Consider the following 21705-nt stretch of genomic DNA (forward strand, 5'->3'; position numbering starts at 1 on the left):
TAATCCTGTATTAAATCACCTCAAATATCAAAGATAATTTTCAGACATTTTAGAGGTTTGTTCCCTGAAACTTCAATTCTACAACAAAAAACATGACTTTCATATTTTGAATTAAAGTGCAACAAATTGATAACTTGTAGGATGTTTTTACTGTCTGATATTACTTATTTTTCCCACATTATTGACCTCACAGTACCTTCCGCTGGCCAAAGTTCGGCTGCCTGCACCTCTTCGCCCTCTCTGCTTGTTTGCACATCTCCTGCTGCATCTGGACGTTGAACCTCCCAAACAACACATTCTGCAAACAAACAGCTGAGCGCATCAAAGGAGATATTTGTCCCCACATCTGTTTGCTTGCATCTGTGTGCTTCTCTTTCAGCCTTTTGTGTGTGTGTGTGTGTGTGTGTGTGTGTGTGTGTGTGTGTGTGTGTGTGTGTGAGGTTTCCCACCCTCAGCCCAGCGTGTGGCAGCGACAAACAGCCTGTCTAGGGTCACAGCAGGGTGCTGCTGATTTGTCTGTGCTGTAGTCTGCTGTGGACACAGATTTGTCTGTGGCAATGTCCCATAATAACTCCTCTCTCCTGCGGGCGATCCTCTCCGCTACCGCCTGGTATTCAGGTGTCTCGACCTCCAGGGGTGTTTCCTCAGCCTCGTCACGCTCCAGATCAAATATCAGCGGAGGGTCATGGAGCTGCTGCCTTCCTGTTGCACCACCACACGCCTCAGCTGCACCTGAGCATATTTGTATTTGATATCAGCTGTTTTTCACATTTTGCTCGCTGCCCACAAATGGTTAAACTTTATTTTTCTTGACAAAATTAAAAACAACAATTTTACATGTAATATTACAGTACATATGTACATATGTACATATGACAGAGCTAATATCCTAAAACTCTACTGAGTTTTAGTACCTTGACAAAACTTAAGTTAAATACTTGGATATTTAACCTCTGCATGTCATGCTTCACAATTAGACTGAAGCTGCTGACGTGTAGCCCTTTGATTAAGAAAGTTACTTAATATGCTTAATATTGTCTGCACAGACAAACCTACAGGCTAGTATACAGGAGCCATGTTGACATGATGCTGTACATATAATCCACCATGATGGCAGGCAAAGCATATGTTGATAAATACGTCATCAATATTAGAGAAGTATGGATTGTTGTTTTGCTGTTTTAATTAGTCATAACATCACATCTGTAATATGTCTGACTTTCATTGAGTGTCACCGTGGACACATATGACTTGTATTTGAACCATACCTGTGAGGTAGAAGGCTTTGTGTTTCCCCGTTCGAACTGTCTGCAGGTCACCGAACTTCCCTGCGGCACCACTGTTAGGGTGGAAGAGAAACTAAAAGAAAGAGGAAAAGAAACCCTAAAGCACAACCCACGCTACAGGGAAATGTATTTATGTAAACCATCGTAACATTAACAACAAAAACTAGTTAGTACCTCATGACCAGTCTGATCACCATGCAGGAGGACATTTGTGGCGTCAATGCCATCATAACGTCTGTCCGAGGGGGGAGTTACCCCGGCCAAGGACAGAAGGGTTGGGAAGATGTCCATACCACTGCAAGATGACAGACAGAGAAGAGAGGACTGTTTTCCATAATGCATATAATTTTACTTTGGTCTTGGTACTGTATTTCTATTGTTTATCCTGAGAGGAGCATGTATGAATGTATGATGTAGGATGAATGTATGTGCCAAATTTCAGCAGTCCACCCAGCAGTTAAAGCCAAATGTGCAGTCTGTATCTGCGTGCCGAGTAAACAGGGTGGAATCTATCACATCTTAACACTGAGCTTTTATATACACATAGGTGTGTATACTGTAAAGTACACATAAGATTTACTAAAGTATTTGAGTCTGTGTGTATGGGTAAAATGGGAGTACCTGAGCAGGGTGGAGATGGTGGTGTTTGCAGGAATCCTCCCAGGCCAATAAGCCACTGTTGGCACTCTGTGACCTCCCTCCCAAGTGGTCTGTTTGGCCGATCCTCCACCTAACAGACAGGCAAAAGATGACTGCAGCAATATGAGGATTCATAGTAATAAATGTACAGTAGCTCCAGCTATCACCATGTCATTGAACACATCAGTGCCCTCAAAAAGCTCACATGGAAGAAACTCTGAGAACATTGTTATACCTCTGTTGGTCTGCCACTTTCCCATGAAAGGCCCTCCACTCCCTGCATACTGACACTTCTGTTCCCAAGGGCCATTGTCACCTAAACACAAAACACACGCACACACACAGTAGGACTGTGATTAAGGCTTGTTTAGAATAACATTTACTCTGGTAGTGTGGATCCAGCTGACTAACCAGTGAACCAGATGAGAGTGTTGTCTCTGTCTGCGTCATCAGAAGCACTCTTTACCGCCCCCACCAGGCCGTCCATCTCTCGCAGGCTGGCAGCATAAACCTCGCCGTCATCTGGGCGACCCGGAGGGACCAGTGGAACGTGCATGTGAGCCAACGCTACGTAGAGCAGATAAGGCTGTCCTCGCTCCCTGCAAAGACAATTAATAAGGCGACATCATGTCACGGCAACTTATATTAACAAAAGCTTCTTTGAATCAATATTTGTTCCCAAGCTGATTTATTTTCAAATGAAATATGTGGAACACTTATGGAACTCTTTAGTCACTCTAAATAAGTCCATTGAATGAAAGCATGCATACTGTGTTGGGTCTTGTCACCACATGACTGACAACCGCTGCACTGGTTCACGTGACCCTGTACTATTGCATGCAGGCCTGCTTTTCGCAGACAGCTGCAAACAGCAGGGTTATCGCCCTTCTCCTGTTGTTACAACACTCTCTCACACACACACACACACACACACACACACACACACACACACACACACACACACACACACACACACACACACACACACACACACACACACACACACAGAGTGTCTGTACTGTACTACCAGCATTCTCAACTCTTCTGTTTGGAATATATATAGTGTACTGTAGTTACAGTGAATATGCATGCTTGTATCTGACTGATGTATTTAGTTTTGGCAAGTTGTTAAAATGTTCCAAACTAGTTAAACATCACAAAATATAGCAGACAAGACTTCATGAAGGCCATTGTGTTTTATTACATTATACTGTATTGGCAGGTTATCCAGTTTTTGTCAGGAAAATAGGATCCAGATAAGCTGACCCAGAGTTCCATGCTTTACTAGATCAAGCTGGCATTGTGATTTCTATTTGGTATTAACAAATAGACTCCACTGTCTTCCCAAATCACATAAAAAAAGAGCCATAACATTACACTGTGGGTTCCCTCCTCATGTTCCCCCAAATGGACCACAAGCCAAGAGGACATCAGCTGAGAGACAGACCTGACTGTGTTTACTGCTGTGGTATAAAAGATAATGGAGTATGAACCATGAGCATTGGGAGCACAGGCCGTGATATTTACACGCATATCATAGCCTCCAAAATAAAGTCGCTGACATGGGAGGCAACGCTAGGAGTGAACATTTTAAGAATTTTACCACCCCCATGTTTGGGTGAGTGTCTTGTTGCCCCACTTGACAAACACGTTTCACTTTCTCAGCTGACTCTTCTGGACCACATCGCATTTGAGTTCTCAAGTGTCACCCTCATACACAAACATGTCTGTAGAGAGAGACACACTTCACAGACTAGGTTTCACTGGCTGCTGAGCTGGTCAACAACACACACGATAGTGAAGCTGACTGTGGAATCAGAAGCTGCTTTGCTCTGACTCACAGGTTGCATAATTATGCTCAGTAAAAGTTGTGAAAATGCCCTAAAGGACCTGTTTGTTCAGTTTAATTTGCACTGCATTAACCTGTGAGCATCTGATACAACTCAGACAGTGATATTCAGGTTTTTAGTTCCCACCGTTTTTTAACATCATGTTCAGAAACTGAATCAGTGCCACAATGTGATTTACAACATCATTACATCCAAATGTATGCAGGCATTATGATTCTGTAAATTAGAAGTTATGTGATCATGTTATAGTTTTCAAGTCTGCAGGCTTCTTTCCTCATGCTGAATGACTCTTTAACTCCTCCTCCGCACTAAACCTCCACACCTAAAACAATAGTTTTTCTCGTGTAACAGAATGGGACAACAACTTTAATTTCTCTGTGCAAACCTGTGTTGAAGAATGACAGATAAATTAACCTTCTGCCTTGTATGTTTGCAGCTACATTTTACCTTGCATTGCGTATAATCCTGGTTGAAGCGGATCTGTATTGTTCTGTTAATGTCCACAGGTCGAGCGGCTGCTCCACGATAGTGCTGTTTTCAATCAGAGGAAGGCCCACTTTGGAGTAACAGCCTCTATGTTCACTCCTCTTCAATCTAAAACATTAAAACAATAGAGCATAATGACATGATAAACAGTATGTGATGACCTGAGAGTGTCATATTTGCTAAAGTAGGAGCAGGGATCTACACCTGATCACTTGAGGTCCAGGTGAGTCACAGGGAGGGCACTGTGGCAAATTATATCCAGGTACGTCAGTGCAGCCCATGTCATTACTGTAAGGGATACCTAAGTAGTAGTCAAAACCTGCCCAAGAGACAATAAGCTATAAATATTTATAAATACAACTGCAATGACTTGGTGTTACCATTAGAACATCTGCCCAGCAGACAAAGCCACATTATGTTTGGACAGTGACATAAACTAATACACTCATATACAAACACACATTGTTACCACAAAAAAATATGTCTTAACCATAACATCTTTAATGCAACAATGTTTTATCAACATCAGTAAGAAATTGAGAATGAGAGCTCTTTCTTGACTTTGGCAACAGCAGTTAGACAAACTAATCTTAATTTAAAGGTACGTCTATTAGTAAGTGGAAGTAAATATTAAGTAACAAGTAAAAATTTTGCTGTAAACAAATGCAGAGCAGATGAAGGAAGTAGGAACAGGTGTGTAGATGGGTGGGACAGCCGGGTGATGCGATGGGAAATGATGGAAAATGGCATGGGGAAAGGAAATGCGGCTGGAGAGGGAGGATGCAGAGACAGACTGTAACAATCAAACTTCCCTCCCTGTGTTTGGTATGCAAGTGGTTTTTCCTCTGTACATCCCGTCACTGTAAAGGAACCAGAAACTGTCTGAACACAAAGTTAAGTACAGCATATCAGAGGAAAGCTTAGTCAGTCGATGTGGCTTTCAGTTCCTTAAGTTCCTTTAGTGTAGATCACATGCACAAGCTTACAGATATAATGTGATTCACAGGCCGAGGGTGTTTAAGGTGAGGTGGAGGGGCCAGATATGAATGAGTGAAGGGGGGTCAGTGGTAGTAAGGCGTGCGTGTTGAGTCAGCTGTAGGCGAAAAGTCAGGGACAAGTCTGCCGTCTCACAAGACACAGCTGTGGGGGGGTTGTGTACTGTGTAGTCTGATCCCTGCAGATTCGCTCACACACTCGATGTGGCTGGAATGGTCTAGAAAAACTGACTGACACCACAACACTGAAGTGGAAAGATACAGCACAGTGCAATAGAACAGTGTGTGTCTCATTGTTTTTACGTGGCATGTTCCAATAATTTTGTATTTTCATAATGTTTGCTGGCAAGTGACTTTATTTGCGTCTCCGTACTCTTCTCTGAATGCCAAGCTCCCACTTACCTCTGTTAGTTGGACTGTAAGGTCCATTGTGGCCTAGATGCCACTTCCCGATCATGGCGGTGTAATATCCCGCCTTCCGTAGTAGCTGGGGAAAGGTGACTTCAGACAGAGGCAGGCCGGCCACAGAGCACACAGCAAAGTTATGTGTCACCCCGTTCCTCAGGCCATAGCGACCTGTCAGGATGGCGGCGCGGGATGGGGAACAGGTTGAGGCAGGAGAATGGAAGTCTGTGAACCTGGAAAAAGTAAAAATATTTTTAAGGAGAAATGACGCTTTACCTTGTTGACAGTTGGATGTGAAACTATCCTGTCATTAATACTCAGGCGACCATACAGTGGATAACCTTTCCTGTGCCACTATGTGACACACTGAAATACAATGAAACATTAACATCTGTCCAAACATAATCACCTTTCATTACCTTCATGCTTTCTTCAAGTACAGGCCCTGTAGCCTATGATATCAAAGAAGATAGAAGATCAAAGATGATATCAAAGAAGCTAATTAACAGTATGAGCCTTCTTAACCAGATCACGATTTCCAAGAACCTAAAGCTGTACACCTGATCTGATCTACATACCTGATCAGAATATATTCTCTACCTTAGTCCTTGCTCAGATATCAGGTTGAGGTGAGGTGTGTTGTTTCCCTTCTCTCCAGACTGGTTAAAATCCAGGTCACCCCAACCTATATCGTCTGCCAGTATGATGATGAAATTGGGCTTCTTACTGGGCTCGTCAACACTGGCTTCATGTTTGGACACCGTATGGAGCAGCAGACCACACATCAGCATCCCAAACAGAAGGAACGGGGTCAAACCATCTGCCATTTTGGGTCAAAATCTGCAAAGGGTTACAGAGGTTTCATTTAAAGCAAGGGCAGCATATGATTGAAACACACTGCTTACATGATTATTGTGTTGTATACAATAAAAATCTATTTATTAACATTTTGTTTTTTGAGCACATCAAGACATATACTAATGTACCACCCCTCCCTTAGAAGAAGACAGAAAATGTTATTCCCGCAGTATTTGTACTTCGGGAGTCTAAATCTGAAGTTATTAGCTTGAAGCTGAGCTTCATGTCATAGCTGATGAAAAACATATCCAAAGTTTCATGATAAATGTAGATATGACAGTGAGTTCTAATAATAGGAAAGATATATATAAACATCTTATTGGAATCTAACTGGCCACACAACCGCAACACTTGTTTAAACGTTTCTGTAGTGCCATCATTTCAAAAAACCTGGTGCCTGTAATCAGGGATTCACAGAAACACAAGGTTTTTTCCTGTCTTAACCCATTTTCTCCCACTAACCTGGTTTCTTGAGGGAATGTAAACATAGTGACAGTGATAAAGTCAGAGGTGGGCAGGCGTCTGTGGGGATGGCTCTTGATTGGTCCAATGCTGTTTGCATGCACCAAATGTGTTTCTTCTTTACCACAACAGTATATCAAGTTAAACCTGTACATCAACGCCAGTTGTGTCCAAATATTACTCCACGATATAACAGCACAGACCTTTATGCAGTAACTATAGCCTATGTAGAGTTCAAACTCCACCAAGTCCAAACATTGAAATAATTTGAACATTTATGGTTGACGATGAAACAAAATCAGTGTCTACAGAAAAAAAAAGTCTGTATTTTACAGGAACAATCAGAGTGTTTAGAGGAGGAGGAGGTGACAGCTGTGAGGTTACTGTAAACAGTGGCTGATGAGAAGTACCCGTTTGGGATCACTCAAAAAGGGTAAGGCAAAGCATGTTTTTTTGAAATGTTTACAAAATGATTTAATTATGTAATTTGACTTCAGGTTTTCACCACATATTATAGCTTGAAGGCACAACCAACAGTGGAAAAAATATTCAGACCCTTTACTACTGTAAAAGTACTAATACCACACTGTAAAAACAGTCTGTTACAAGCAAAAGTCCTGCATTAGAAATGTTATCTAAATAAAAGTATAGTAAGGAAATTAATAAAAGTTAACAATGCAGAAAACTGTCCCCTGTGACTGTGACTGTTACTTTTATATATTATATCATTAGATTATTACTACTCATGCATTAATGTGAAAGCAGGACTTTACTGGTGTATTTAGCTCAACTATTTTGTATGGGCCATGATTATTTCCATATGGATTTATCTGTTGATTATATTGTCCATAAATCAATTGATTATTTGATTTGTAAAAATCCGAAATGGTTACAATCACCCACAGTCCAAAGTGGCTCCTTCACAATGTTTGTTTTGTCCAACCAATGGCACAAACCTCAAAATAAATACATCAATAAAGCAGATCCTCACTTCTGTGATGTTGGAACCATGAAATGTTTTACATTAAAAAAAAAGTAATTAAAGCTGTCAAAGTACAAACACCTCAAATTTGTCCTCACACTGCTCGAGTAAAAGTACCTGAAGTACCTGACCAGCAGCAGCCAGGACCCCTCACCCCTCGGCTGCAGAGGGCTGTGGGGCAGAACTGGCTGTAACCAGATTCCTTTAACCCTCCTCGTCCTCCCTCGTGCCTGCTCGGGTTGCGCTAGTGAGTGTGTGTGTGTGTAAGTGTGTGAGACAGCATGGTTGTCCTGAAGTGTGTGTGTCTCTCCACGTGTCCGTGTTTGTGGGCATCCGCACGTGAGGATATATTTACGTAAAATTCGGTCTTTCTTTGGACGAAGCGCGCGAGACGAGCGCGAGGGGAAGGAGCATTTCCGCGTGAGAGCAGCGACTCGCAGGTGAGGCGGAGGGCTTTACGTTTTCAACTCTTTTCAGCGCGAGCACGTTAGCGTCGGTCGCCGCACGCGTGTCGAGCACGTCGTGAATTAACTGCGAAGCTCAGACGGGGGACGCACGAATACTTACAAAGTGTGTGTTTATCGTTATTTAAGTCACGTTTCCTTCCGTCCGCGCGAGCCGCTGCCGGACTGAGGGCATTGCGTCAGCCGCACGAGGGCCAACCATAAAGCTCCGACCATTCAGTGCTGACCCCCCTCCTCACCCCTCCATCCCTCTGAATTATAAATCAGAAAGATACCCTCTAAAATCTGTTTGGTAAAAATGTGTTTGTTTAACGGGTTAAAGTGACACAATCAAACCAAACGGGCTTTGTTTCTGTTATTTAGTCATTTAATAGTAATTAAAAAACAAGGTGTATTCCCGTATCCAGGCAGCCAACAGGCACGTGAAACAAACCCAGATTTTCCTGCCACGGGACTTCTTTATATATAAAAAGTAGACAAAGAAAAAGCAACAAAAGACTTCACGAAAAAGCACTTTAAAGTAAATCTAAAGTAGTAGCTGTAATTATCCAGATCTTAAACCACACACTGTCTAAATGTCCCCCGTTTAGTTTCAGCCTCTGACCACTGTTTCTCTGGGTTGACCAGTTGGATTTGATTGTACTCCAGAAACTTGAGAAAGTCAGATGACCCACTAACTCAGAGCTTTGTCAACTGTGTATATTTAAGCTTTCGTGTTTAGACTCATCCTTGGTCTTGGAAATAGTAGTTTTGTGTAGTAATCTTAATCCAAGGGCCACTAACTAACTTTTTCCAGCACTTTCGGCTTCCCAGCTCCTAGGTGTACCCTTTACCCTTTACCCTTACCCTACCTCCTGAATTAGTGTGCTTGATGGTTTTCTAGGCTAATCCAGTCTTAGTTCTTGTACTGCTGATGTTTAAACCGTAGATTTATTTTGTTTGCTGTAGTTTAATGAGTTATGCACAGACGTCAGGTATTTCATGTCTTAATGTCTTTGTGCATGTGTTAATATGCTGAAGGTGTGCATGATGACACACCTCCTGGATTAAGGATAGACAGCTTGTGTTGCCCTGCTTACTAAAAATTGACTTTAAAGCAAAACAGAAATTATAATGTTTATAAATTGTGTAACATTTTTTCCACATATGTTTCATTGTATTCCTTCCTACTGTTCAGTTTACCCAGAGGACCAAAGGCTCTTTTTCCTAAAGCTATTTGCTGCTTATGCACTAAATGTGAGAAACATCTGATTTCACCTAATGGCCTCCAATGTGCTTAATAGCAGATTCGTCCCAGCTTTGTGAAGAGAGGGGCTGAGCTTCAGCTACTGTTGCTGCTTTTCCTCCTGCCCTTTGGTTACAGCACTGACAATGTTTGTAGATTAAACAGTAGCCTGGTAAGGATGCACAGAACCACTCTATTTACAAGGCAAGCTGCTAAAGAAAGAAGTATACAGTGCAACGGATGTATTACCGCATGTGCGGCACTCATTAAATTGCCATTTCTCCTCACAGAGCATGGCACTGTGTGGAGTCAAGGGAATACGTTTCTTGGGGCCCAATTTTTACCCAGAAGCCCCTAACGGAGGCTGGGGATGGGTAGTGGCTGTGGCCTTCTTCTTTGTGGAGGTTTTCACCTATGGCACCATCAAGAGCTTCGGCATCTTCCTCCAGGTCCTAATGAAGGAGTTTGGAGAGACCAACAGTCGGGTCTCCTGGATCGTTTCCATCTGCGTGTTTGTCATGACCTTCAATGGTGTGTAAAGCTGATACGGTTAAGCAAAGTACAGACTATAGATTGAAATGACAATGAAGTTGTGCGAATCACGGTAGCACAATCTACACTAAAGAACAGTTTGTTCTCCGTGGGTCCACAGGTCCTCTCTCCTCTGTGATGACTAACCGCTTTGGCTTCCAAGTGGTTGTTATGGTTGGAGGATTCCTCATTTCCTTGGGGACCATTGCCACCAGCTTCACCAGCTCCATCAATCAAATGTACATCACCTATGGATTAGTTGCAGGTATTGAATTGCTTTCTTCTTCCTTTGCGGCCCCCTTTTTAGCAGCTGTCATGCTGAGTTGGAGTTTGAAAACTTGTATGTTTTCCACTGTGTAGGTCTGGGCTACTGTCTGACGTTCCTGCCCACTGTGACAATCCTTTCCCAGTATTTTACCCATCGACGGTCTCTGGTCACAGCTTTGGCTTCCACTGGAGAGTCCCTGTCCATGTTCGCCCTGGCACCAGGTGAGTGCAGTAGCCTGCACCAAGGATTTATGCGCACATTTGAGGCAAGCGTTTGTATCCGGTTTAGGAAAGCCATGTGATGAATGCTTTATTTGTTATAGAGTTTGCTTCTCTAACAGGCAGCTTTACTTATTTAACTTATTATTAAATGACAGGAAAACTCTGAGAAAGATGTCTAAATTAATTGTGCCAAGAAATATTTTAATTGAAAGAATCACAGACTATCTTAAAGGATGAGTCAGGTAATATTCTATACGTTTATGATTGCCAACAATTACCAAGAGAAGGCTAAATCCTACGACAAACTGATCCCAGTTTCTATTGCCAGTGGAGCTGTCCAAAAACACAGTTTTTCCTTAACATGAATATGGACACTTGGGTTTAGTTTGATCCCACATACACCATCCCGTTGCCTTAAATATTCACTAGAGCGCGGCTGAAAATAGTTCCCACTACACATACAATACACTATATGCTTTACTTTCCTGTTTGTGTAATCTTTCTCTACAGTGCCCAGCTGTTCTAGGAAATAATTTAAGCTAAGGTCAAGCCCAAAATCAGGCCCAGAACACCACACACTTAATACCATATATGCAGTTTTATTGAAGGTCACTCACTAAATACCTCATCTTTCCCCTCAGCCTTTTCTGCTTTGAGGGACCATATTGGCTGGCGACATACCATGGCAGTGATCGGAGCTTTGCAAAGCGTCATCATCATCTGTGGTGCTCTGCTTCGGCCAATCATTATCAAACCCAGAGTGACCCATGAGACAGAGACTGACAGGTCGCCCCCAATGGAGCTGCAAGCCCTCAGTATAGAAGAGAATGTAGAGGGCACAGAACCAGAGGACTCTATAACAAATTATACCTCAAATGCACAAAATACCTTGAACAGTCTGGACAATGAGCTAACTAGAGGCTCTGTGAGCACTGGAGACTCTGGTGTCCAGTCTCTAGACATAGACAGCAGCAGCCCGGAGGAGAAGACGTTACTGCACAAAGAGGCAAGGTTAGAGACTGAACAGACATCTGTGGAAAACAGTACTGAAGAAATTAGAGAGTCTGAAACAGACGGGAAACAGAACAAAGGTGCAGAGAAACATGTGATGAAACACGAGGAAAAGAACTCGGGTGATGAAAAGCTTTCAGCAAAGAATTCAAAACTCCTAGATTTCTCCATCCTCAGAGAGTGCAGCTTCATCCTCTATTCTCTGTTTGGACTCTTCGCCACGCTCGGCTTCTTCGCCCCTCAACTCTACATCATTGAGCTGAGCGTGGCACGGGGTGTGGAGCGGGACCATGCCGCCTACATGCTCTCCACCATGGCTGTGGCTGAAATCTTGGGCCGATTTTCCATTGGGTGGATCCTAACACGGAAGCAGTTCATGAGGAAGAAGCTGCTTGTGCTTCTGGCATGTGTCCTTACAATGGCTGCGGACCTGGTGGGATTTACTTTGGTTACGGAGTTCTATGGCTTGGCTGTGTGCTGTGCTTTGTATGGCTTCTTCATGGGAACCCTTGCTTGCACCCACATCCCCATGCTGGCTGAGGATGATGTGGTGGGCATAGAGAAGATGTCTTCAGCTGCTGGGGTCTATGTGTTCATACAGAGCTTTGCTGGGCTGGCTGGACCCCCGCTTGGAGGTAAGAGTTATCTTGTGGTGTGAAGTGCACTGTGAATACTGGCTAAGGTTTTAGACCATGTTTTACATGTAATTGTTAATTGACTATATTAACTGCAGCTAAAACATACATACATGAAAAATCAAAGCTGAAAGGGGCAGTAACAGGAAATAAAAGGTCTAGTTTGGATATACAGCAGTCTGATCTATGTAATGTAGATGATATATGTTTTTAAATATTATTCCTCGATATAAACTATATAGAATAGATCTAGAAAAGCTTCTCTCACTGAAATCGTGATCAGTGATTTATCTTCTTTTATAAGGCGTTCTAATGTAATAGCTGTTGTCTGCTTTAAAGGGCTACTTCACCTTTTTAGTAGTTTAGTTTTAGGTTAGCGACTTGCATGAAATAAAATGGTCAAAATTGGTGCAGCTGTTGCCTAATATATTAGATATCCTATTAGATGTCCTCTTTTTAAGTCCTTATTATGGGTCAAGCTCCAAAAACACTGGATCCTTCATTTCCCATAATGCAAGCCTCTTTTCATTAGACCCGTTTTAGTAAAAGTTCTGTAAACGTCACACGTTCAGTTTATAATGCAGTTAACATACATTTTTTGTTAAATGTAGTCTTCAGCCCAAGCTGAGAGCCCTTTAATGCTTCCTTTCCATCCCCCTCTAACCACAGGTAAGCTGGTGGATATGACTGGGAACTACGGATCAGCCTTCCTCTCCTGTGCTGTCGGCATGGCAATCAGTGCCCTGTTCCTGGGTTTGGTAAAACCAGCGAAGAGAGGATTACTCTGTAAGAGGAGGAACTCAAAACGCCCTGAAGATGTACATAAAAGGAAAGGGGACTCCGAGGAACAGAGTGCGGCGCATAAACTGGACAAAAGAACTGACAGTCCTCAGAACGGCGCTGGAGTAGATGTCAACTTCACCCGCGACCAGGCGGGAGCAGCAAGTGATGTCCAGGAGGTTATAAGTTTTGCTTGAGTTGATAACTGTAGATAAGGGTAATAAAAGCCATATGAGGGTGAAAGGCTATCTATGGATTGCTGCTAGCAAGTGGAGTAACTTGAATACAATGAAAGACAAAGACCAATATTACATGTTTACGACCTGCTGTTCTAGATCTGGGCTCTGACAGCAATCTTGAGAACTTTTAGATCCAAATACGTACGCAGCAATTAGGGTTGCGCACCGTTCACATTTGATCCGATACTGGTACCAGTACCTTGAGTTCGGTACCAGTACCCAACTGTAACTTTTTGCTGTACTTTCGTTGCGCTCTCTGTAATAACAAAAATGTTATTTCAGTTGCAAAAATGAGTCCAAACTTCTCCATTCCAACAGCATTTATTTAAACACTACACAAAATAAAACCCCTTCCTGCAGCGAGCGACATTTCCGTCAAGTTTTTAAAAGTGTAACCATGCTTGTGACTGGTTTCGGCTCGCCGTCGCCTTGACTGCATTGGACCTGATTAAGCTGCAGACCGACATAATTTGATCGGTACCCTTAAAAGTACCAAATACGATATCCTAGCAATTGTGCCTTACTCGCCTAATTTACCAAAACAGTGTTTTTCTAGATTCAGTATTTTAAAAGTTAAACAGAATACAATGAAATTGGCTTTAAATGAATACGCTTTAGACATAGTTTTACTTTAAAGGACAGTGGTGAAAGATACGGCCGGAAATGATGGACGTGCTCCTTTAGGACCATGAGTGATACAGGGTTAATGGAGGTGCCTCAGTGTGAGATATTCCTTATATCCTTATACCTGCTTAACTAATTACCTGCTGGTGATAATAACCAAGAAAGGTCACGCAAATGTAGCTGCAAGAACAATAAATTGCACAGACTCTGTAACAGACGTTATAGAAACTACAAACAGCTCAGGATATTTAAAATGGTTATTTTTAATCAAACTGTCACCAAGCTGACAGTGCACTGTTATGTGATATGGGATGCCAGACTATTTTTGTAATGAAAATATATTCAATCACAATAAAGCAACAGTGTGATTTGAACCTCTCAATTGGTTGTAATGTTTTTTTTAATAGAATATCGTCCCTGTTTACAATAAAGAATATTTTATATACATATTGCAGCTTTAATTTAGATAAGAAAAACATTAAACTGAGCTCATTGTATCATTTTGCCTAGAAACAGATGCCCAAATCTCACTTTTTTAAGTCAGTATAACTCAACAAATACTCAACAGTCTCCCAGATATATCATTATAGGTAGCTATTACCAATCAATTATACTAATTATAAGGCTCCGGGGTTATTCAGGAATTGGGCATTTTATAACAGCAGCAGAAATCCCGAACTCCTGCAGATTGAAGGAGCAAATACTATAGTTCACCTTTTTTCCAGTATGTCAACGCACCTGCGGAGCCACAGTCTGGATGTGTGAAAGGCTTCAATGGGTTTGGAGAACTGGAGCACAGACTGACAGGGTGAGGCCTCCTCTGGTCTGGATGTTTGACCCTGATCCTCCATCCAGCGCAGTAAGGCCTGGTGAACACAGATAAACATTCAGTTAAGGAAAATACAGAAACACAAAATACAATTGTGAACAGGGGAGTGTGTGTGTGTGTGTGTGTGTGTGCAGAGCTGTGCTGTAAGATAGTATCTCCTGCAAAAAGACTTCAAAATGCAAATGATGAATTTGGGATTATCATCACAATAAACTTTCCTAATAAAAATGTTTTCTTACCTTGTATCTTTCAGCTATTTTGAAGCCGACTGCGACCTGTAGCTTGCGAAGGCAGATGGGACAGAAATCCAGGGGCCTATGATCGGACTCCTCCAGGTGGTTGGAGCCCTGCATGACACAGTTCAACCACTGGCAATGCTTTATTCCAAACATATGGCCAATCTCATGGGTCATTGTCTGGAAAGACAAGATATTTAACATCAGGCTTTTCTGATTACAAAAAAGAACCAGCAGTATTGAGTGTGTTATCAGCAGTATTGATAACAGTAAAGGGATGGAGGATTATTGGCAAGACCACTCCAAGGTTCATCGAACCAAAAATGAGTGACTGGAGGAGCTTGTTTGTTAGAAACCTTGCAGGATCGGAGCAGCAGAGTGCTGTTGATGGGGGGAGTGTAATATCCGCTGAACACAGAGTAGTCGCCCTGCTTTAGCTGAAGCCTTTTCTTCAGCGTTCCAGCATAACTTCTGCTGTAGAAGTTGTCATCATATCTGGCAAAGCTGAAAACACCCATTCCTGTAAGCGCAGTTTAGAGACAACAGTGAGGATGAAAACCGGTCTTTACAACTAATCTAAAAATACATTTGATAGTCAGTTTAACCTCATAAAGAGATGGAGGTAGTTTAACAAAAAAAAGGAAGAAAGGATTTTGGAGGAGCTTGTGTCATTTAAACCTCTGACATTTAGTTTGATTTGACCAGTATCACCATGGCGAGATCAAAAGAGTTCTCTGAGGCCTTCAGACAGAGGGGATTTAAGAAGAAGTGGAGAAAATTCAAAACAACTGCCAACATGGCTGGATCAGGCCGTTTTAGCAAGTTCAGCCCATTAGCAGACCACAGGATGCTCAAAGAAGTCTCCAACAGTCCTAAAATGTCATCACAGAACCTCCAGGTGGCCCCTGCCACAGTTGATGTGAAAGCCCATGCATCAGGAAGAAACAGCACAAGTTTGATTTTCTTTCTCAAAAAAACAATCAGGACAAGACTAAAGTTTGCCAAAGAACGCCCAAAGAAAGACCAGGACCTCTGCAACCATGAGCTTTGGGCAGATGAAACCAAAATGTCATTATTTGGGCACAGTAACAGAAGGCATGTTTGGTGCAAAACCAAAGACACAAGCACAAGATTAGTATTAAGACAATACTAACTGTGATGATTATCAGAGGTGGTATTGTCATGGGTTTGGGGCTGCTTTGCTGTAGCAGAGTCTGATCAACTCACCGTCAGTTCTTTATTGTATAAGAGGGTGTTTGAGGAAAATGTGAAAACTGAAACTAAGGCAGCTGTTGGCGATCTAATATGACGATGACTAAAAATATTCCAGTAAGTCCACCAAGGAATGGCTTGAAAAAAAGATCTGGAATGGCAAGGTCAAAGTCCAGACCTTAATCTTATTGTGCTGCTGTGGGTTTGAAACCTGATTTGCCTGATTTGAAAGCCTGATTTGAAACGGGCTGTGCATGTGAGAAACCCTTCAAATATCACTCAGCAGAAAGAATTCTGCATGAAGAAGTGGGAAAACATCCAGTCAGTATTTCAGCCACAGTGGCAATACTAGCTATTGGGGCGTAGGGTGTCTCTTCATTTTTTATTCAATAGACGATCACAAATTTACATTTTCATTGTTTTTCGTTCGGTTTCATCACCTTTACCTATCAAATATTGATGTGTCCATATTTTTTTTTTTTTTTTAAAGAACTACATGTTGCATTAGGTGTCCTATTGCAATATGTAGTATTTTTTTCTCGTGATTGTAAGTAACCATAGACTGTAACAAACTCTCTCCTGGCTTGTATGTCAGTCACTGTAGCACCACCTAATGGCAGCTCAACCACCTTACATCAGACAATACTGCTGATCATGAATAAAGCAATCCTCACTGATTCTCTTTTATGTGATACTGGGCTTGTCCTGGACATATTTTGACAGCAGATTTACAGTATATTGAGACAGTATTATTATTATCATCGTTAAATGTGATAGTATCTTTCCGTATTAATCACAGAGAGAGTTATATTTCCTTAGTTATAACTTTGTGGTAAAATCTCACCCATACTGAGAGAAGCCTGTCCGAAGACAAAGTTCCAGGAGTCTTTAGGGTAGAGGTCAATCATTGTGATTCCAACAATGCAAAAAGCATCTTTTGGTTTCCTATTGGACAGGAATCGTAGCAGGTCACCTAAATTTCACAAGGGAACAATGATAACAATATAATGTCACAATATCATGCACAGTCCAGTTGGAGCACCCCACCCCCCAACAATAGATATGGTCCAATGAATGCTAATCTTAGATATGGACTCCCTAACTTACCAGTGAGGATTTGAAGGTTGTGCGAGTCACTGTTAACCCTGAAAGAACATCCAGTTTCAGCCACAGTAACCGGCGGCAACAACTTGACAGAAAGCCCATAGAAGAAGGCCTGGCAGTAATCTCTGAGCCACTCCACATACTGGTATGTCTGGGGTCCCGCCTCCCCAAAGGAACCTACAAGAAACAGTGTAGAATTACAGCCAGCCAACTATGTAACTTCTGACTTATAATGTTTTGGTCATTCAGTGACATGATGTTTATTGTAGTATTAACGGGTTATGTGTTATTCGACTGGCAATGAGAAAAAGCTGATATGCACATGAGTATGTGTCCTTTTTCTTTAAAAAAAACTAAATTTTATCAGGGATAATGCTGTGAGAACATTTTCACAAATACACCCACACTCATCACAAGGACTGAGGAATACAGAAGCTCTAGCCACACTAGACACAAACATACCCACCTATGGTTTGAACATAAATAGTACTGTGGCTTGCACTGGGGCTCTTGCGGTAAGGGTCTCTGTAGAAACTCTCAAAGTCTTGAGGCTCCTCGGGGTGAGCGGAGATCCAGTCTGAGTCGGAGTGCACTGTGATGAGTTGGAAAAGTGACCCCGGCTGCCCTGGGTGGAATCCATCCTCCAGAAGATGCCTCTCCTCTTTTGTGTACTCGCTGTAAAGCCGAGCCAAGTCCTTCCGATTAGAGACCAAAGCTGTTTTCAGCGTCTCCACAGGGTGCTGGATCACCTTCATCTGTGGGAAAAATATACAGCATTGCAACATGGCTTTGCTATTACATCTCTGTAATAGGCTCTGTTGCTTGCTACAACTTAAGTCCACAACCCACCATGACTACTTATGGATGACCAAGAGCTGTGATGAAAACTATTTGATCTTAAAGACTAAATGTGTCTGAGTTATATCTAAAGCCAGTCATATGTACCTTTGTACCTTTGTACACATGACTGGACTTGTAATAGCCTGAAGCAGAATAAGGGTATGAAAAACAGCAGACATTGTATCAGACACACAGTAAACAAATATTTACATCTTCAGTGGACCATACATGTGCAAAGAGAGTGTGTAAGTAGATATAAATTGCAAAAAAAAACCTACCGAGACAGACACTGTAGATCTATTTCACATGTAGCCTCGAGCTGTATGACGAAATACTTGTGAAATTTCTTAACTCTAGTTAGCACACAACATCTTGCAACACTTGCCAAAGCCTGACACTGTCAAAAGTCAACCAAAAGAAGTTCAAAAACTGGATAAAAACCCTCCCTGTAGAGAACTAGTTCACCATTATGTTGACACCGGAAGTCGTTTCCGCTCTGGACTTCATCTTGTGACGTCAGGTAAACAGAGGGGCAGGGCTTCGACATTTGACGACCAACGAAGAAGACGAGCCCGCTACTATGGCACACCTAACGACTCTGGGCTGTTGGTCATCCTACTTTGGACAACCTTAAAACCTAATGTACTTTTAGCTCCACTCGTTTAGTGTCCCGCGTCGGACTGCTGAGAGGTACAGGCAGTTAACCACAGCTAACGGAAAGTGGACTGAATACGACAGCGGAAGAACTTTCAGTTAGCATAGTGCAGCAGTAGTTAGCTAAAGTAGTTAGCTTGACAAGTAGGTAGCAGCTAGCAGGCTAGCTCGCTCCCTTTGCTGTCATGCCCGGAGTTCCTCGAGATTTCAATACGTAAACGAGAATACCTAGTGGTTAGCTGGTTAGCTCTCAGACGCCCAGCAGCAGTTTGTATCACCGCCGAGGCAAAGGCAGGCAGGGCGGACTGGACTTGGAGCAGTGACAGGTCTGGACTAACAGCTGAGGTTTTTGCTCTCCTACGACGACTTATGTTTTAGCCCTCTGGAGGTTGCTTTCTGCTGGTAGACTTTTTTTCTGCTGGTAGACTTTCTGCCTAGACGAGAGGGAGCTTGCCATGCTGAATTCCTTCAAAATGGTCGTGGAGCTGTAGCATAGCCATAGCTTTAAAAATAAGGCACCCCAATCCAGTTCACAAGGAGTGTCACCCTCTCTCTTTGCCAAAAGAAACCGTCAAGACTGCAGAAATGCTGACTGACAGCAGGTAACTGGAATAACCATTTTTACAAGCTTGGTCATTTATACAGCCCCATCATTACACACTGTTACATTCAATGATTGTATCTCCTCATTGTAAGTCACATATTATAACAATTGTGAACCAAGACAATATCGAAGTCTGTTCAGTCTGTCAAAGTAATGTGCAATTCAATATCCACACTGTATGCTTGATCTCTGTATAGACCCCAGTGAAGGTATGTTAATGAGTGTGTTCTCATATAATGGGAGTGCCACATGTCCGATCATATAACTGCCAGTGTGAGTTGCTATTTTTGGTTCCTCTTCATGTTCTCTCTTTCTGATACTCTGCCTTTCTACCAATCTCTCTCTCTCCCCCCTGCCTGCATCGTTGCAGTCACACTATCTTTTCCGCTTTCATGTTGACTCAACACAAGACTCTCAGTTCCTTCCATATCTGATTTGTACAGGAAACGACATCGTAGCTGTGACAGCGAGGAGGACCAACAGCTGAGTCCTCAGGCCAAGAGGTCAGGAGGGGGTTCCAGCCTGCTTGTGTCCGATTTGGACTCGGAGGTGAGACTGACTTGATCTTTACATTGATCTTTAGACCATCACACAGACATAGGTTTAGCCAGATTTCCATTTGTGTTTGTGATCAAAGGCAGAGGACGAATCTTTCTGTTAAGGTCACTTATTACATACTGTATTGATGATGATGTAAAGTCCACTGACCGTAATGGATAGAACAAGAAACCTGGCATCGTGCATACAAATACATGTGAATCTGTCTTTCATATGCAGTGCGCCACTGTCAGAGAAGGCTCAGAATGTTTTATTTAAAACTTGTGCATCCATCCATGAAGCTACACTTCAGAGCCCGTCTCGGTTCTGTATTTGCAGTCTTCCAGCAGCGACAGCAGTAATGGGATCAATAGTCCAGACAGAGCAATAGTGGTCACCACCAGGCCATGCATACACAGCCAGAACAACTGCATCACCCAGTCCTCCCTCAGCCCAAAGCCTGAAGACTCTGCTAGCTCCCTGCATAACGGTGTCCATGGCGACGGCAGCAGTGTGTCCTATGACTACATCAACAGAGTCCTGAGGGAGGCGCACTTCAGTAGTCTGCAGACCAGAGGGCGTCCAGGCTCGACATGACCGTGACCTCTGACCCCTCTCCTGACCTTTTGTCCCTCGCCCATCAGTGCCCACACTACTGGCACGATGGCTCCTCCTTGAAAGCCTCAAGCGACACACTTGGGTCAGGGGGAAGGGGATGATGTGTGGGGAGGTTTACAGATTTTGGGCACCAAGGCTCATCCCCACCTCACCATGTACCATTTGTCAAGACCATAAGCACATCCGCCTTTCCATGGCCCAGCCACTGTGGTTTTCTGTGCAGTATTGATGTGTATGTGTGTGTGGTTGTGTATGTGTGTGCACGCAACCTGTGCACTTTATAAAGAGGTATCATTCTCTTTACATGCGTGCGTTGATGCGTGGACATTTTCATTGGTGCTAATCACAAGAAAAGTGTGATGATCCAAAGTGCTTGCAAAACTAAATAAAGCTAAGCACTTTACTCAATAACTCCTCATTCTGTTTACTTTTGACGAGGGAAAGTCAGTCGCATGTTTGTATCTGTGAAGTGGGAGCTGTTGGGATCCCATTCACAAAGGAAGTTCATGAAGGCCGATGGATTCACTTCCAAGGAGCATCAATAAAACAGCCCAGTAGAGTAACATTTTAGACCTTATTTGTTTTCTCTAACCAAAGTGATAAAGTTAAATCATAGTGTATTTGCATTACATTCAATATCTAAATGAATCTATAATGTTTTGGTGTCGCCGGCCAGGGGATTCAAGGTAATGGAAAAGAGATGCCTCATGAGCGTCACCACCAAAATCCAACCTCAGATTAGACCCTGGCTAATTATAGAGCTGTGAGAGCAGACGCTGGAGGCTGCGGCTCGGACTGTGTCATACTCGGTAAAAAACAGCTTTGACAAGAAGCTCTCCAAGTCAGTTTGTAACCATTTGTTTACTTCTGTAACATTTACACATCATGTGTATGTGTGTGTTGTAAGACAGTCAGCCATACTTGTTTATGTATGGGTTAATATGACCAGCACACTGTGTTGCAAATAAAATGAGAGATGTGCAAGTGATTCATACGTTATGTAATTTTCCAAATCATTTGACATTGAAATAAAGCGTTGCTGAAAGTGATGTCTCTGACATGTCACTGATTCTGTTAAATACAATATTATATTGCATACCCAGCTAGTGT

The 21705-nt window shown here is 42.5% G+C and overlaps 4 protein-coding genes across 5 annotated transcripts; 2 read left to right on the forward strand and 2 right to left on the reverse strand.

Annotated features, from left to right (window-relative positions):
* Positions 1-202: 202 nt before the first annotated feature.
* arsg (arylsulfatase G) lies at positions 203-8619 on the reverse strand. Its single transcript, XM_070851676.1, has 11 exons — positions 8531-8619; positions 6262-6501; positions 5659-5894; positions 4466-4580; positions 4223-4369; positions 2337-2524; positions 2161-2241; positions 1908-2016; positions 1461-1581; positions 1269-1359; positions 203-732 (listed from the first exon to the last, which is right to left on the reverse strand). The coding sequence occupies exons 2-11, from the start codon at positions 6486-6488 to the stop codon at positions 452-454; spliced, it is 1596 nt and encodes a 531-aa protein (XP_070707777.1). The 5' UTR covers positions 6489-6501; positions 8531-8619; the 3' UTR covers positions 203-451.
* LOC139219732 (monocarboxylate transporter 7-like) lies at positions 8183-14343 on the forward strand. Its single transcript, XM_070851674.1, has 6 exons — positions 8183-8403; positions 9943-10183; positions 10305-10448; positions 10544-10672; positions 11314-12318; positions 12988-14343. The coding sequence occupies exons 2-6, from the start codon at positions 9946-9948 to the stop codon at positions 13293-13295; spliced, it is 1824 nt and encodes a 607-aa protein (XP_070707775.1). The 5' UTR covers positions 8183-8403; positions 9943-9945; the 3' UTR covers positions 13296-14343.
* On the reverse strand, positions 14256-18672 carry LOC139219735 (archaemetzincin-2). 2 transcript variants are annotated; one of them, XR_011585737.1, is made up of 8 exons: positions 18624-18672; positions 17809-18097; positions 17346-17519; positions 17083-17211; positions 15383-15546; positions 15030-15206; positions 14517-14827; positions 14339-14449 (listed from the first exon to the last, which is right to left on the reverse strand). XR_011585737.1 is itself a non-coding variant. In XM_070851678.1 (7 exons), exons 2-7 carry the CDS (start codon positions 18095-18097, stop codon positions 14672-14674), a joined length of 1089 nt encoding a protein of 362 aa, XP_070707779.1. In that variant the 5' UTR covers positions 18624-18672; the 3' UTR covers positions 14256-14671. The 2 variants fall into 2 exon arrangements, 1 of the variants encoding a protein (XP_070707779.1); XM_070851678.1 differs by having other exon boundaries at positions 14256-14827.
* Positions 18673-18702: 30 nt separating this feature from the next.
* LOC139219737 (protein VCF1) lies at positions 18703-21605 on the forward strand. Its single transcript, XM_070851680.1, has 3 exons — positions 18703-19438; positions 19884-19989; positions 20317-21605. Exons 1-3 carry the CDS (start codon positions 19422-19424, stop codon positions 20572-20574), a joined length of 381 nt encoding a protein of 126 aa, XP_070707781.1. The 5' UTR covers positions 18703-19421; the 3' UTR covers positions 20575-21605.
* The last annotated feature ends 100 nt before the right edge of the window (positions 21606-21705 follow it).

Source organism: Pempheris klunzingeri, chromosome 20, assembly GCF_042242105.1.
Source record: "Pempheris klunzingeri isolate RE-2024b chromosome 20, fPemKlu1.hap1, whole genome shotgun sequence".
Taxonomy (NCBI): domain Eukaryota; kingdom Metazoa; phylum Chordata; class Actinopteri; order Acropomatiformes; family Pempheridae; genus Pempheris; species Pempheris klunzingeri.

Bases quoted from the DNA above. Each gene is read 5' to 3' on its own strand.
- LOC139219735 (XM_070851678.1), bottom strand. From the start codon at position 18,097: ATGAAGGTGATCCAGCACCCTGTGGAGACGCTGAAAACAGCTTTGGTC. The intron at 17,212-17,345 runs GTAAGTTAGGGA...TGTGAAATTTAG, and splicing joins CAACCTTCAAATCCTCACTG to GTGACCTGCTACGATTCCTG. The intron at 14,828-15,029 runs GTAAGAAAACAT...TGTGTTCACCAG, and splicing joins AAATAGCTGAAAGATACAAG to GCCTTACTGCGCTGGATGGA.
- arsg (XM_070851676.1), bottom strand. From the start codon at position 6,488: ATGGCAGATGGTTTGACCCCGTTCCTTCTGTTTGGGATGCTGATGTGT. The intron at 5,895-6,261 runs GTAGAGAATATA...TACTTTTTCCAG, and splicing joins ATATCTGAGCAAGGACTAAG to GTTCACAGACTTCCATTCTC. The intron at 4,370-4,465 runs GTGTAGATCCCT...TTAATGTTTTAG, and splicing joins CCTGGACCTCAAGTGATCAG to ATTGAAGAGGAGTGAACATA.
- LOC139219732 (XM_070851674.1), top strand. From the start codon at position 9,946: ATGGCACTGTGTGGAGTCAAGGGAATACGTTTCTTGGGGCCCAATTTT. The intron at 10,673-11,313 runs GTGAGTGCAGTA...CTTTCCCCTCAG, and splicing joins CATGTTCGCCCTGGCACCAG to CCTTTTCTGCTTTGAGGGAC. The intron at 12,319-12,987 runs GTAAGAGTTATC...CTCTAACCACAG, and splicing joins GGCTGGACCCCCGCTTGGAG to GTAAGCTGGTGGATATGACT.
- LOC139219737 (XM_070851680.1), top strand. The intron at 19,990-20,316 runs GTGAGACTGACT...CTGTATTTGCAG, and splicing joins TGTCCGATTTGGACTCGGAG to TCTTCCAGCAGCGACAGCAG.